The following is a 15,757-nucleotide window of genomic DNA, read 5'->3' on the forward strand; positions in this document are numbered from 1 at the left end:
ACTAAGAAATTTTATTTCTTTTAAAATGAAAATTTTCTCCTTGACTGTCATCATTGTCAAATGGAGGGTGAATTTCTTAGTTTTTGAGGCTCTCAGTAGGTCTCTTATCGGGAAAGATTGCGTGCTGCTCTGGGGACTGGAATGAGTCAGGTGGCATCCAGAAAAGGTGAACACTCAGTTCTTAAGTATAGGGAGGAACCTCATATAATCGTATGGTCCAGGACCCTGCCTTCACAGCCAAAGTTCTTTCAGTCTTTCGACCTAGGAAATTGAAACATTCTAACCCCCTACAGAAATGAAGGTCAAACGCCCCAGCTGCTGGAAGTACTGCTGACATGGGGCTCTCAGCTGATCAGCCTTCTTAAGAAGTGCCTCTGCTTAAGAGAACTTCCTTAGCCAAGGTTAAACCCTCTTTCCCAGGTGGCCCATATCCAGTGACATGGCCTTGGGGTCTAAAGGACCTGTCCCACTCACTGCAACTTGGGACAACTTTGAAGGGTATGTCAGCTTCAGAGGTCCCTGTGGAGTCTGCTGAGACTTGTTAGGACTGCGTCACAGCCCTGCTTCCTCTGCCCAATTTGGTGTCCCCTTCCACAGACATTAATCCCTACTAAACTTTCCTACACTCTTAATTTACATCATAGATTGTCTTGCCTGGGGAACCCAGTTGATAAAATAGAAAACCATGTGTCGCAATGTAGATACCATGTCTCAGGAGAACACTGAGGGGGAGAGTCAAGGAGAGCATTTCAAAAGAACTAGTGAACTTGGCCTTAAAGGATGAGTACAGCTTCCAAGGACAAGGAGAGAATGAGGGACATCCCAGGCACAGGGAACTGAGGAAATGCCAGAGAGTAAGCATTTCCTAAGTGGGTTCTAGTAGGGAGAAGTGGGTAGGATGGAATTAAGAACCAGAAAACAAGCCAACACCAAAATCACATTTGCTAAAGCTAGGACATTAACAGTACAATACCACTAACTAGACTACAGACTTTATTCTGATTTTACCAGTTTTCCACTAATCCCTTTTCTGTTTTAGTATACCACACTGCATTTGGTAATTGATTTTTTAAAATAGGTAACAAATACGGCACAAAATTCAAAAGACAAACATGATCTCTACTCCCCAGCTTCCCAGTTTCCCTCTGGGAAGACAATTTACCAGTGTCTTTTATATCCTTTCAAATATGGGTGTTTGAACACATATAATTTTCTCCAGCTTTTTTTTTTTTTTAAATAAATGGCAGCACACTATATAACCTGTGAAAGTCCTACGTGGGTTGCTTTTTTCCACCTAGAACCATACTTTGAAGGTCTGACCCTATGTAAACATTTATGTCTGCATTCCTTTCAATGGCTGCATAGTTGTATGCTAAATGTTCGTTGTATGCTAAATGTTAAGTATCGGGATTCTTACACGAAAGCTTGAGAAATGTCTAAATTATTTTCAGTAACTCAGTTCCTTTTCCTTGTGATTTCAGTCACAATTGCAAAGCAGCCAACAATTTCCGATTTCCCCAGCTCAAGCCTGTCCTGGCTTGACAATAATTGGAGGCACAATTGAATCTTGCATTTTCTAAGCAGACTCTGATCAGGAACCATTCTGAGAGGTTAAATTGAGTATGGCTCGGTTTCCAGAACTTTTTATGACAAATTTATAATGTCCCTCGTGAGCCCCAAGCTCTGTCTCTTTCCTTCAGAGTTCAGGTCATGGACGGCTGTGCAGAAAGGCCTGTTGGGGTTCCTGACACTCAGAGGTTACCTTAAGCTGGGACCTACCTTTGCTCAGGTATTGCAGGTGAGACAAGTGTCCTTTTATATCAGAGTGCTATTAGACAAAGCAGCATGGGAGCTGTGGGAACATGGAAGATTATGTAACAAGCTCCTGAGAAATGGAGGCAAAGTACGCAGACTGTTTAAAATCTGCTGGTCCCCCATGGTCAGACTCAGCCTGGGGAGACCACAAAGTAGGCCTACAGAGGCTTCTGCATCTGGTTGTTTCTTCAACTGAGGTGACCCCTGTGAAGAAAACAAATTTCTATTTTTTTTTAAGATTTTATTGGGGAACAGTGTGTACTTCCAGGACTTTTTTCCAAGTCAAGTTGTTGTCCTTTCAATCTTAGTTGTGGAGGGTGCCGTTCAGCTTCATTCAGCTTCAAGTTGTTATCCTTTCAGTCTTAGTTGTGGAGGGCGCATCTCAGCTCCAGGTCCAGTTGCCGTTACTAGTTGCAGAGGGCACAGCCCACCATCCCTTGTGGAAGTCAAACCAGCAACCTTGTGGTTGAGAGGACGCGCTCCAACCAACTGAGCCATCCGGGAGCTCAGCGGCAGCTCAGCTCAAGGTGCCCTGTTCAATCTTAGTTGCAGGGGGCGGAGCCCACCATCCCTTGCGGGAGTCGAGGAGTTGAACTGGCAACCTTGTGGTTGAGAGCCCACTGGCCCATGTGGGAATCGAACTGGCAGCCTTCGGAGTTAGGAGCATGGAGCTCTAACCGCCTGAGCCACCAGGCCGGCCCCACAAATTTAGTTCTTGACATTGGAGGCGTGGCCATAGCCCACGACACAATCAACACTTGGGGAGGAGGGGCAGTTATTAACAAAAGTCTGACTCCAGGTGAAGGGAGGACAGTCCAAAGAATTCTTAATCTTCCCAAAGATGAAACCTCAGAATCCAGGCTGCTGTGGAACAGAGGGGCCAGGAGAGTTCTGGCTCCCAGTCACCCTGCTACCTGCTCTCTGTGGGATCTTTAGCAGACACTACCTTCTCTCAGGTTCTTTCCAGCCCTAGAATTCTGTATGACTTCTAGAACTAAGGCTTACCTGGGATAAACTGCTGTAGGGGCCATGAGTGCTGTTCAAATAAATTCCAGTTCACCTTCCAGGCACAGAGGATTGCACTCCCCAGCCCTCTGGTGGTGGTGGTGGTGGTGGCGGCGGCGGCAGTGGTGGCGGTGGCAGTGGCGGCGGTGGCGGTGGCAGTGGCGGTGGTGGCGGTCTATGAGACTAATTCTGGCCCATGCATTAGGAAAGAGTTTCATCCAAGCCAGACGCTCCCACGTGAGACCCTCCAGAGCTCGCTCCTCCCTCTGGCACAGGGACCAGTGACATTTGATATGGTTGATAGCAGCCTGTGTTCCTCTGATGAGCATTGTTCCCTGCCAAGCTGTGCTGTAGCACAAAAAGAAAAAACCGTAGCTGTGTTATCCAGACAGCAGATAAACATAGCGACATGGCGTGGCTTGAGTGTCCACCATCTTCAAAGATAAGTGGGGATTTGTTACCTGGTTAACACTGTGACCAGTTAAATCAAAATCTATCCAGGGCTTGCTGCAGCTGCTGCCCAAAATAAGACCTTTTCTTGGTCAATTTCATCTTCCCCTCTTCTGATCCCCCTACATTCCTGCGGTTCCTTTCTCCTGGTTTATGTTCCCATTCCTTTTCTCTTCAAACTCTCCATTCCGTGATTCACAAGAATCCTCCCTTCTGTTATCCCCAAACTCATTCATATTATTCTTTGCCTTTTCAAAAAATGTTTTTTTTTGTTGTTGTTTTTTAAGATTTTATTGGGGAAGGGGAACAGGACTTTATTGGGGAACAGTGTGTACTTTCAGGACTTTTTTTCAGATCAAGTTGTCCTTTCAATCTTAGTTGCAGGGGGCACAGCCCACCATCCCTTGCGGGAGTCGAACCGGCAACCTCGTGGTTGAGAGGACGCACTCCAACCAACTGAGCCATCTGGGAGCTCAGCGGCAGCTCAGCTCAAGGTGTCATGTTCAATCTTAGTTGCAGGGGGCGCTGCCCACCATCCCTTGCGGGATTCGAGGAATCGAACCAGCAGCCTTGTGGTTGAGAGCCCACTGGCCCATGTGGGAATCAAACCGGCAGCCTTCGGAGTTAGGAGCAGGGAGCTCCAACCACCTGCACCATGGGGCCGGACCAAGAATGTTTCTTGACCACCTGTAACAGCCGAGACCACTCTCCCAAGCACTGGGCTTTCCTGCAGCCTCACTGGTGGTCGTCTCTAGCAGCACTCAACTGACCAGGGGCTGCGTTTTTTGAGAGTGGGGTGGGAGGAGTAAGAGGTTAGGGTTTTGACGAGGGCGCTATTGCAGCAATGGACCACGTACCCTAAATCAGTACATGGGAAATGAAGAGCAGGATAGCAACAGGAGAAAGTAGCTGTTAAAGTGAATTGAGGGGTCCGTGAGGTTGTTAAAAGTGCTAGCGACTATAGTGAAAGTATCACCTGGAAGGATGGTGTGTGGGAAGGAAAGAGCAGGGCTGAGCAGGTATTAAGCAGGTCTGGGGTGAAAACAAGCCCCAAGTCCCCCTTGGGAACGAGTGGCCAAAGGATGGGGAAGAGCTCATTTGACATGAGGAAGCGGGGGTCTAGGGACCCAGGTGTGGGACAGTGGCCACATGAGTGTGGAACACGCCCAGGGTGATGGCAGGATACGGGGTGGAAAGGAAGGCCAGGAGCCAGGTGCAAAGTGTAGAATAAGTGAGCGGGGAGGGTTGGAGGGCCACAAGGGAGGTGGGGAGGACAGCTGGATGAGCAGCAAGCGCTCCAAAGGAGAGCCGCTTCAGACAAGAGGGAGGCAAAGTGTGGTGTGGCGTGTGGCAATGGCCCCGACCCCGGACCCAGGCACCCCGGATATGGAGAAACGAGAGGCTTTCACTTCCCAAGCCTGAGGACAAAGAGGCACAATTCTCTGGAGACAGTCCGGCAAGGGGCAAGGTGGGGGTGCAGGGCAGGAAGCCAGGCACGGCTGGCACTGCTTCACCAGTTCCTAAGGCCCAGGAAAGGGTCTGAAGGGTGGGGAGCCTTACGGGCACTTGTCATGATAGTGCCCTGGGATCATTTTAACTTGGGTTGTCCATGGGAGGAGAGCGGCGACAGGCATGGCAAGTCTAGTCCTGAACTTGGCCTCTCTGGCAGGGGAGGGCACATAACCTTGGCATGACCACTGTGGTAGAGCCCTTAAGTGGCAGCTGGAGGTTGTCACCCAACGATGTTTCTGTAGTAGCTTCTATGAAGGACATCTAAGAGGCCCCCACTACCAGTCATTTAGGGTTGAAATGGCATGGGTTTCGTGAGGTTTCTAGAAACTAAATTGACTGGAAGTCCAAGATGAAGGCACCAGCAGGGTCGAGTTCTGGTGCGAGCCCTCTTCCTAGTTCATAGCCAGGGCCTTCTTGCTGAGTCCTCACATGGCGCAGAGTAGGGAGCTCTGTGAGGTCTCTTTTATGAACCCCATTTGCGGGGGCTCCACCCTCATGACCTAAGCACCTCCAGAGGCGCCACCTCCTAACACCATCACATTGGGACTTAAGATTTCAACATTTGAATTTGGGGAGAAAAGCCCACGAGGACACAGTGAGAGGCAGCCATCTACAAGCCAAGAAGAAAGGCACAGGAGAAACCGAACCTGCCAGTACCATGACCTTGGACGTCCAGCCTCCAGAACTGTGAAAAAATTGATTTCTGTTGTTTAAACCATCCATCCTGTAGTCTTCCACCATGGCCATGGCAGCCCTCGCAGACTAACACATATGATATATCCAGAATAGGAAAATCCAAAGACAAAAGACAGACTAGTGGTTGCCAGGGGCTGGGGGAGGGAGAATGTGGGGTTATCACTAAAGGAGTAATGGGTGTGTTTGGAGGGGAACAGGAAGCATGTCGCAGTCACTGGTCCCTAGCAATTCTGGAACGCGGTGGGCCATGTTTCCAGTTTCTCCATTAGAACTCATAGTCATCTCTCTGAATCTGGCTCTGCCCTCTCAGTTCTAACCTCTCAGTTCTCTTTCCTTTTTCATCAACTATAGCCAGAGCCTGCAACGATCCTTCTTCAGCCCGCTTCTTGCCGATACAAATGTGGATTTCCAAAATTCCCTTCTCACTTTGTATTCTCTCTCCTTTAGCTCAAACTGATGAAACGCCTTTTAAAACCTTGTAAATCTCTTACTAATTTATGCATAATTGATGAATCGATATACCCACAAAAGCCACACCCATCAAACTCACTGAAATAAGCCCTTCCCTACCTCAGTCTCCAGTGCTATTTGCAGGGACGATGCCCTTAAGATTCTTAGAAACCCTGCTGTTCAAAAGAGAAAATCCTTAGACCTTTTCTGTATTTGAAGGGCTCTACGAGGCAACACTGTAAATCCTCCTCAGGTTTTAACAAAGGATTTAGAGTCACGCCTTTGACCTCATCTTTAAACCGTATTTTCCTGACAGTCACCTGGACCCGATCTCTGCCCACAGCCCCTCTTCGTGTTCCCACTGTTTGCCATCCAGAGAGGCTGACAACGACAAACAATTTCACTGGCAAACCCAGCTCTGGCGCTTTCATATTTAACAGTTGTTTCTTGAGCTTCTCTCTCCTCTTGCGTTTTACTACAAACTAGAAGAAGCCAGGCAACACCTTCCACACCACCTTCAGATTTCCCGAGCTCAATCATCCAGTTCCTCATGTACGTCCTTTTCCCATTTTTCTGCCGGTAGCAGTGTTATCAAATTCTGTGCTGCTATGTAACAAAGATCCCCTTCTTCCAGATTCCTCATTTTTCTTTAAGCCTTCCCCGAAAGCCTTGTCAAGGGCCATCAGGCTTTTTTCTGTCTCTTTAACATCTTTCCAGCCTCTGCCCACTCACTGCCCCATCCCCATGTCACTCCCACGTTTCAGATTGTTTCAGCAGCACCTCATTTTCAGATACCAATATCTCTTCTAGTCACCTACTGCTATGGGAAAAAAAAATCACTCAAAAACTTAATAGCTTAAAACAATAAGCACTTGGCGCTGGCCCAGTGGCTCAGGCCGTTAGAGCTCCATGCTCCTAACTCCGAAGGCTGCTGGTTCGATTCCCAAATGGGCCATTGGGCTCTCAACCACAAGGTTGCCGGTTCGACTTCCACAAGGGATGGTGGGCTGCGCCCCCTGCAACTAGCAACGGCAACTGGACCTGGAGCTGAGCTGCGCCCTCCACAACTAAGACTGAAAGGACAACAACTTGAAACTGAACGGCACCCTCCACAACTAAGATTGAAAGGACAACAACTTGACTTGGAAAAAAGGCCTGGAAGTAACACTGTTCCCCCAATGAAGTCCTGTTCCCCTTCCCCAATAAAAAACAACCTTAAAAAAAAAAAAAGCACTTATTTCTTGCACTTTGTCAGGAATCTGGGGGCAACATAGCAGGGCAATTCAGGCTCTGGGTCTCTCAGGAAGTTGCAGTCAGATTGTAACTGGGGTCGACTAGAAGCTTTCTCCACTCACGTATCTGTGGTTTGACCAATTATGGATGAAAAGTGTTCAACGCTGACTGTCTGACACTTCTCCAAATTTTCTACTTTAACTCTGATAGAAATAAATTCCCCTTTAAGTCTTTACACTGTTTATGTGAAACACACTCCCTGTGCCATAATTAATCACTTGATGCACGATTTCTCCCAAGTGGGCTGTAAGTTCACAGATTGTGCGTCACAGATGATTAGCAGGAACGGAATGGGTTTGGGAAAAGCTGGAATCGAGACTTTTTCCTTCCTCTCCTGTCACCTGTGTCCGTCCCTGGTTCCTCAGAGTCTGATGTGGCCCACAGCTGGCAAGAGCAATGTGATCTTCATTATAAACGTACAAGCCTCTGGGAACATCATTTCTGCATGGGGTGATGATAGTAAAAGTGGCTGGAGTGAGGGCTGATTTGTTTTCTAAAATCAGTGAGTCTGGTGCTGCAACATCCAGACAAGTAGGACACAGAAGAAACTTGGATTCAGGGTGAAAATGGGATAGAGAAGCAGCTTTGGAGGCGCAAAAAGGGTGAATACCATTTCCCGAAGAAGATGCCCCAGGAAGATTTCTAAAGAAAACCCAGAACATTTGGGCATCTGGTTGAGATTCCCCCACCGGAGACTGAGCCAAATAAAAATGTGGCAGAAGGGAGACTGGCATTTTCATTTATTTGGGACTATCATCTCACCTGGAAGGCTTCACAGTAAGTGTATCAGTGAGCTTTCGCAGCAGAAGCCATCCTAAATCCCAGGGACAACTCCAAACACTGCTCAGGTGTCTGTAGCATGGCTGGGAGTTGATGGCCTGGACTGGCTCAGCGATGAGTCTGCAGGCCAGCTGGTCTGGGCTGGGCCTACCTGGGACAGCTTGGTTTCATGTTTCTCTCATCTCCCTCCTTAGACCAGTGAGACAACCAGCATGTTCTTCTCATAGCGAAGGCAGAGACACAGGAGTACAGGTGGCACAGCTGTGAGAGCATGCTCCAAGTGTGTGCTTGTATCACATCTGCTAACATCTCCTTCGCCAAAATGAGACACAGGCAAAAGGCATGGATGCAGGAAGGGTGGAGAATTGGGATCACTTATACAATCTACCAGAGTCTGTCCCCAATGCCCCCAGTTCTGCATGTTATAATTTCCTCTCCTCATCCCCATCCAAATAGCCCCCTAAATTTCTTCCAGTCATGGCCCTGGGCTAGAGGTCCAGGATCTCGTGATCCACGTCAGACTTATGCATGGCTTTTCGTGGTCCAGAAGCCTATGAACTTTTAAAAAGACAAGTTATTGCCCATTATTGTAGTTTAGGCACACAAAAAAATACCATAGAGTGGGTGGCTTAGAACAGCAAACATTCATTTCTCACGGTTCTGGAGGCTGGGAAGTCCATGATCAAGGTATCACAGATTCAGTGTCTGGTGCAAGCCCGCTTCCTGGCTTGCAGATAGCTGCCTTCTCACTGTGTCGTCACATGGTGGAGAGAGAGAGAGAAAGAGCAAGACAGTGAGACAGTGAGACAGCGAGACCGCGAGAGAGCGAGAGAGCGAGCGAGCGAGAGAGAGAGACAGCGAGAGCGAGAGCGAGAGCGAGAGCGAGAGCGAGAGCGAGAGAGAGAGAGAGAGAGAGAGAGAGAGAGAGAGCTCTCTTGTGTCTCTTCTTACAAAGGCACTAATCCCTTCATGGGGGCTCCACCCGCATGACCAAATTGCCTCCCAAAGCCTCCAGCTCCAAACACCACCTAATTGGGGTTTCAACATATGAATTTTGGGGGATACAACATGCAGTCTTTAACACCCACCCAGACCCAGTATACAATGGGGAGACTGGGACTAGATAATGCCCACTGGTAAGGGAAGAATGAGCACCACAGCAGTCACTGAATTATAGCACCTTTGACATTCTGTGGGGCAAATATCGCCATGTTTGTCTTCTTTAAGGAGAAGGAAAAGTCCTTGATTAGGCTTTGGTTCTGTAGCCTAGAAGTGGTTCACTGGGGCAGAGGTTGGCAACTTTTTTCTATAAAGGTCCAGATAATAAAATTTTTAAGGCTTTGTGGGCCAAATACAGTCTCTGTCATATATTCCTGTTTTGTTTTTACAGCCCTTTAAAAATGGGAAAACCATTCTTAGTTCAGAGGCTGTAGTTTGCCAACCCCTGCTCTTGTCCACTGTTCTTTCCAACAGCGTCTGTGCTCTCCACTGTGTTCTTCCTTTTCCATCTCGGTCTTTGACCACCTCTGAAGAGAGCATTAAAAATTAGCCAGGTTTGCCTACTGAGCCTGCTTTCTGCTGGTAGAAAATTGGGAATCTGGAAGTCTTTTTACATTGTCAACAGTCTCAGTCTCTTTTCTTCCAGGCTGGCAGCATTTTTGCTAATATGCCTGCCTCAGAAATATTGTGGGTTTCCTATGTATTTTATTCCACTCCACTCATGTACCAAAAGCAAGACAATTCTTTTTCAGATGGTCGGCTCTCTGGACTGAATTACTGCTACTTTTGTCATATCTGGCTGCTGTGAGAGCATGCCCTGAGGATTCCTGGAAGCCTTTGCTAGGCAAAATTTTAAGATGGCCCCCTTATGATTTTTGCTCTCTGGTATTACACCTGTGGTTATGTTGCATTATATTCCAAAAGGGAGATTATTCTGGCACACCTAATCTCATCATGTGAGCCCTTTCTAGGTGGAGTTATTTGTGGCTAGGAGCAAAAAGGATTTGTCAGAGAGATTCAAAGGATGGGAATGATTTCACATGCTGTGGCTTGCTTTGAAGATGGAGGGGACCGTGTGCAAGGATCAGAGAGTAGCCTATAGAATCTGAGAGTGACCCCTGGCCAACCAACAAGGAGTTTCTTCCCAATATTTCCTGCTAGAAGTACGCAGTGAACAAGCCTAGAAACTTACCTCATCTATCCCACAATGACAGTATAGAGTAGTAGCTGCAAAAAAATAAAATAATAAAATTATATATAGTATATACTATATATACTACAGAGGGTGCCAAAAAAATGTATACACGTTATAAGAAAGGTAAAAACTATTAAAATTGTAATACAATGAACGACGCTAGCATTCATTTGATTAACGCCATTTTTTAAGCAAACGTCATACTACACATTGCTACTGTAATTCAACTTCGAAAAGTAATACATAGATAGCATCTCTTAAAATGTGTACATTTTTTTGGCACCCCCGGTATGTTGAGAAATAATGTTAAAGCAACATTTATTGAGCTCTTGTCGTGTGCCAAGCCAGTGAGGGCTGTAGGGAAATAGGTGACTAAGTACCTGCCCCCAGGGCCTGTTATCTTATAGAGATGCTTATATGAGATATGACAATTCAGTTTGCAAACTCGTCCTAGAAAAAATGCTACATACTTCATTGCTGAATTTCACTACAGTGACCTTTGAAGTCCTCCCCTTGGGAAGCTGTGCACCCACGCTGGCGCCTAGTCCACTCTGCAAAGCAATTTTGGAATATTTTCTGGAATGGCCATCAGAGCTGTCATCGTATTACCCTCGCAGTCCTAAATGTTATCAAAATGTCTTCCTTTCAATATTTCCTTTATCTTCATATAAAGAGAGGAGTCATTGGGGGCCAGATCAGGTGAGTAGGAAGTGTGTTCCATATAGTTATTTGTTTACTGGCTAAAAACTCCCTCACAGACAGTGCCGTGTGAGCTGGTGCATTGTCGTGATGCAAGAGCCATGAATTGTTGGCGAAAAGTTCAGGTTGTGGAACATTTTCATGCAGCCGTTTCAGCACTTCCAAAATAGTAAACTTGGTTAACTGTTTATCCAGTTGGTAGAAATTCATAATAAATACCCCCTCTGATATCAAAAAAGGTTAGCAACATCGTTGCAACAAGTTCACGGACTTTAATTGTCAGACCTCATACAGTACAGTAAAAACGAATTCCTTCAGTATTATTCCCCAGGGACATACTGGGCACCAAGTGGGGGTCAGGAAACTGCTTCATCAGACCCACTCTACAGTCTGGTAAAGCGCGAGGCAGACATAACCAAAGCCCAAAGTAGACTAAAACTTACCCTTTACACAAAAGTAGTGGCAGAGGTTGGGCAGGACAAGTAAGAACAGGGCCACTAATCAGCATCAGCTCTGGGAGATCCCAGTTCTCGAATGTTCTCAACTAGGGTTCAGGGAAAGCAACTGCCGGAGGCTGAGGATCGCATTGACCTGGGTTGACATGCTGACACTAAGCCACCTAGTTGCTCGGTGCCTTGGAAGATTCTAACAGTCCCAACGTAATTTGCTTGTTTATGACTTAGGACGTTAAGTGCTTACAGCATCCACAGTGAGCACTATACTGATAATAAGCTATTTTTCACTCTAAAATGCAAGAAGGGTTAGGACTCCGGCCCTCAGGGGAGTTAGAGAAGGCGGCGCGGGGCGGGACACGAGTGTGCGCGTGAGCGTGGGGTGCAGGCGAGCTCCCACAAGCCGCGTGACCGTAAAGGAGCCCCGGCGTGTCGTAAAAGGGCCGCAAGTAAACAAGCGCCGGCAGACGGCTGGGAGTCCATTTTGGACGCCGTCTCTGCTGCGAAAGTTGAGGGACCTGTTGCTCGTCACAGTGGCGCAGCCGCCGAGCCCAGCCCTGCGCGGGGCGCTCGCTGTTGGCCTGCCGGCCTCGCGCGCGCGGTGACCGGGCCGCAGCGGGGTGACGGGCGGCGCCATGCGGCCCGTGGACGCGGACGAGGAGCGCGAGCCCGCGCAGGACTGGGAGCGGTTCCTGAGCCCCGTGCTCGACGCCGTCCGCCGCGACGTCACCGCCCTCGAGCGCGAGCACGTGCGCGCGCACCTGAGGGCCCGCCGGAAGCTGCTGGAGATCGAGAGCCTGCTGGATGAGATCAAGAGCGAGGTGGAGGCGTCGGAGGCCAGCGCCTTGGACCCCGCCCGCGGTCCCGGCGCCGAGGCGGAGCAGAGGGTGATGAGGCTGTGCGAGAAGGTGGAGAAAAAGGCCGTGGAGGCCGCACTGATGGGGAAGCGGATCGTGGAAATCCACCAGCAAATAGACAGCTACGAGTGTTGCTGAAGCACGCGAGCGGGTGGGTACGACTCGGTCCGCGGGGCAGCTGGCTTGCAGGCGGGTGGGCGGTGACGCCCAGCAGAGAAGTGCGTCTCCCCGGGGTGGTGGGCTGGGGAGGCCGAGGCTGTGCCGAGCTTTTCGTTTACATACCGTTTACTTAACGTGGGTAATTTGGCATGTTGTCAAACATAAAGACACTTTTAGTAAAAGGTTTGCAGAATGGGGACCAGCTCGGTCACTAGGGTGAAAACCTTGGTCGTAGCGCAGAAGGAGGGCACTTACAGAAGTGGGAGACAGGACAGGGTGGAAACTTGCTGTGATGAAACTGGAGCGTTTCAGACGGTCGTACAGCAAGTGATAGCATTGTGCACGGGCGGTTGGGTGGGTATTTATTTACGTTGTGATGATGAATTTCCCCCGTTTTTGTTCTAGGTTTTTCCCTGATGGACTCTCAGCCGGTAAGGAGGACTGACTGCTTGGAGAGGCTGAACCAAGGGAGTCTTTCTTTTTCTGTCCCTATTTTTCTGTCTGCGTTTTCACCATGGTGAACACCAAATCTCCAGTACCGTTCTGGTAGATGATGTCAGTATTATATTGTCACACGTGGATTATGATTAGTAGGTGCATTCAGTTTGGTAAAGACAGCTTTTAATGAAATGCTTTTACATGAAAAAGTAGAACCTAGATCGTAAGCTGCTGTGTGGTCATATTTGTTACTGTGATTATTGTGTTTTTAAAGTTTGCAAGTATACGCTTGTGCTCTGCTATTTTTTTATGCTTCCTGGAATTTGGGGACCCCTGAGAGACTTGAAGTGACAGAAGACACTGCTTGGCTGCAGCTGCTGAAGCAAGAACCCAAACCCCAATCGAGGGTGTGGACGCCTCTGCTTTGGATACGATTGGGAAGGCCCAGAGGACAGTTGGGCATGGAGAGTGGTGGCGTATGAATTTTGGGACTGTGCAGTCTGTCAGATCAAAGGAGGAGAGATGTGTTTTGGGGTTTGGGGTTTGTTTCTTTTTATCAGCAATGTAACTTTTCTGTGGCCCGTAAACTGGTGCACATCATGTGACCTGACTGGTGAGTAACCTAGGATAGAAGATGAGTTCTAGTTACTATATGTATTTGTAGACTTTGAGGTAAACTTTTTGAGATAATAGAGTTGTGCATTTCAGGGGCTTCTCTGCCACAAATGCACATGGCCTCTGGAGGGGCTGAGGAGGACAGCATGGGGCTGGCCACAGTGGGCCCCAGGCTGATACAGGAGACAACTTCCAGGCTTAGGTGATGTCCAGCCTAGCTCATCAGAGCAGATTTCACAGAGCTGGAGATCAGAACTCTAGCTTGTTGTAATCAAGTTCATTTGCCTGGGAAAACAATGTAAAAGCCAGGTTTTAGAATCTTTGTGCAAGCGACCAAAGCCATTGAGTTGGCCCGGAAAAGGTGAGATAAATAAAGTTTCTTTCAAGATGAAAGTTTCTCATTGATTGTCCATCATTGTCTAATGAAGGTCAGATGCTTCTGATTTAAGAAGGTGTTCAAAAGCCTGTATCCCAAAGGGAGCTTTGAGCTGCAGGAACTTGTAAACAAGAGGGGGGGAGAAGGCAGAGCAGGAAGGGGCCGCATGAAAGAATCTGGTCTGGCCCCCGCCTTCAGGAAGCTGACGTTGATCATTCAGTCACTTACTGTGAACATGTGCCGCTCCACACTCTGCTGGACACTAGGAATTTCCGGGAGAGACGATCTCGTTTGACACAGGTTTGTAAACGATGACGGCCTGGTGTCCCCAGTGCTGGTCTCTGATCCAGCACATAAACTGGTGCCCACAGATGTGAGGCTACACTGATGAGCAGCCAGTGCGCTTGTACTGGATCTGGTATTTGTAAGACGCGTAGAAAAGTGCCGGGCCATAGTAAGGCAGAAAGAAAGTTACGTCAGCGGTAAGTTCTGTAGAAAAAACAAGGGAGCGTTGGAAGCAGGGTGTAGGGGGAAGGTAATGCTATTTCATGTAGGATGGTCAGGTGACATCTCTGTAGTGACATTTCAGCAAGGACGGATGTGTGGAATACACACAGGGCTCTCAGGGAAAGTGTTCCAGGCAGATGGGACAAGCAGGGCACAGGTGAGGAGCAGCAGGAGACCCCAGTGGCACGGAGCAAGTGGGACATGGTGACGTCAGCAGGGGCAGTCACTTCAGTTGTGAATGACATGGGCAGTGATGTGAGTGAGGGTTTAAGGAGAGGAGGGATGGGATCTGACCACATGAAGAGGCTCATTGGCTGCTGTGTTGAAAATGGGGATGGAACAAGGACGAGAGCTGGGGGGCAGCTGTGGAGAGCTGGGCGCACTTGGGGCAGAGTGGCCGTTGCAGGCACCGGTGAGTGTGTGGTCTGCGCTCAACCTGTTGGTGCTGGGGGTGTGCTGAGCGACCCAATGGGGGTGGCTAGGATTCAACCCCATTCTGAGGCTCACGGCCTGAGCACCTGTTGAGGGTAGCCATATCATTTGTCAAACCAGGGCGGTTGCAAACGTGAAAGGTGGCCCTAGTGATAATTCGTCTGCGACCAGGAGTATACCAGGGCTGTCGCAGACAAACAGGTATGGAGACCCTGGGTTTATACTGTGGAGGGAACACTGAGCAGGGAGCCCGCTGAGCCTGGTGGGTTTGAGAAGGCTCTTCAGACCCAGTGGCTCTTGGTCTGGGCCCGGAAGCATAAGCACAGCTACCCGAACAGCACTGCAGGCACGGAACAGGTCCAGACCTGGCCCCGGGAGTCCATGTGGCATGTTGGAGAGGGTTTGTGGGTGTTTAGACGGAACAGGGAGGCGATGAGGGAGGTAGGAGGCAAATGGTTGTGGAGGTCTTAGGACTTCGAAGACTTCAAGCTTGAACTTACGTGTCATTCTCCACTGGGGGTATTTGCGCCCTGGGACCTAGAGTCCTCTAGGGTACCTGATGCCCAGGGGGTGCTGGTGCATTCTGAAGAGTCACCTTATTTGAATGTCTGACAGGAAAAATAGTTTTAATTTTTAAAATGATACACCACTGGCTGAATCACACTGGGGGCGGCTTCTGGCTGTCCGAGCCCCGGGAGTGGTGCTGTTCAAACTCCCAAGTGCATCGGACCCCTGGGGTCTTGCGGACATGCAGGGCTCAGTCCTGAGGCCAGCACGTGACGCTCAGTATTTCTAACGAGCTCCCAGGCGAGGCCTGTACGGCCCAGGAACATACCACACTGGGAGTGAGGTTATGAGTGGGTGGCTGAAAACGAGAAACAGTGATGGGGACCCGTGGGAAGGTCTGAGCAGGTCAACAACACAGATCTTTCTGCTTTAGGGAAACGTGTGGTTGTAGAAAATGGAAGGGCAAGGGTGTGAAGTGAGCCATGAGGCTGATTTGTTAATGTCAACACAAGTTAGCAGA

The 15,757-nt window shown here is 48.8% G+C and overlaps 1 protein-coding gene and 1 long non-coding RNA gene across 6 annotated transcripts; one reads left to right on the plus strand and one right to left on the minus strand.

The window, feature by feature from the left end:
• Positions 1 to 115: 115 nt before the first annotated feature.
• On the minus strand, positions 116 to 11,822 carry LOC109456135 (uncharacterized). Of its 5 annotated transcripts, none has more exons than XR_016019269.1 (5): positions 11,338 to 11,822; positions 10,666 to 10,746; positions 10,193 to 10,227; positions 7,984 to 8,750; positions 116 to 3,168 (listed from the first exon to the last, which is right to left on the minus strand). It is a non-coding gene; the product is annotated as an uncharacterized LOC109456135 (long non-coding RNA). The 5 variants fall into 5 exon arrangements; XR_012492481.2 differs by having other exon boundaries at positions 10,666 to 10,814; XR_012492475.2 differs by having other exon boundaries at positions 8,658 to 8,750; positions 10,666 to 11,822.
• A 2-nt stretch (positions 11,823 to 11,824) lies between these two features.
• MRFAP1L2 (Morf4 family associated protein 1 like 2) lies at positions 11,825 to 13,808 on the plus strand. The gene is made up of 2 exons (XM_019748211.3): positions 11,825 to 12,354; positions 12,768 to 13,808. Exon 1 carries the CDS (start codon positions 11,982 to 11,984, stop codon positions 12,339 to 12,341), a length of 360 nt encoding a protein of 119 aa, XP_019603770.1. The 5' UTR covers positions 11,825 to 11,981; the 3' UTR covers positions 12,342 to 12,354; positions 12,768 to 13,808.
• The last annotated feature ends 1,949 nt before the right edge of the window (positions 13,809 to 15,757 follow it).

This window comes from Rhinolophus sinicus, chromosome 1 (assembly GCF_057876585.1).
Source record: "Rhinolophus sinicus isolate RSI-liver-muscle chromosome 1, RSI-T2T, whole genome shotgun sequence".
In the NCBI taxonomy this organism is placed as follows: Eukaryota; Metazoa; Chordata; class Mammalia; order Chiroptera; family Rhinolophidae; genus Rhinolophus; species Rhinolophus sinicus.

Excerpts from the sequence above, each read along its gene's own strand:
- MRFAP1L2 (XM_019748211.3), top strand. The coding sequence starts at position 11,982 with ATGCGGCCCGTGGACGCGGACGAGGAGCGCGAGCCCGCGCAGGACTGG.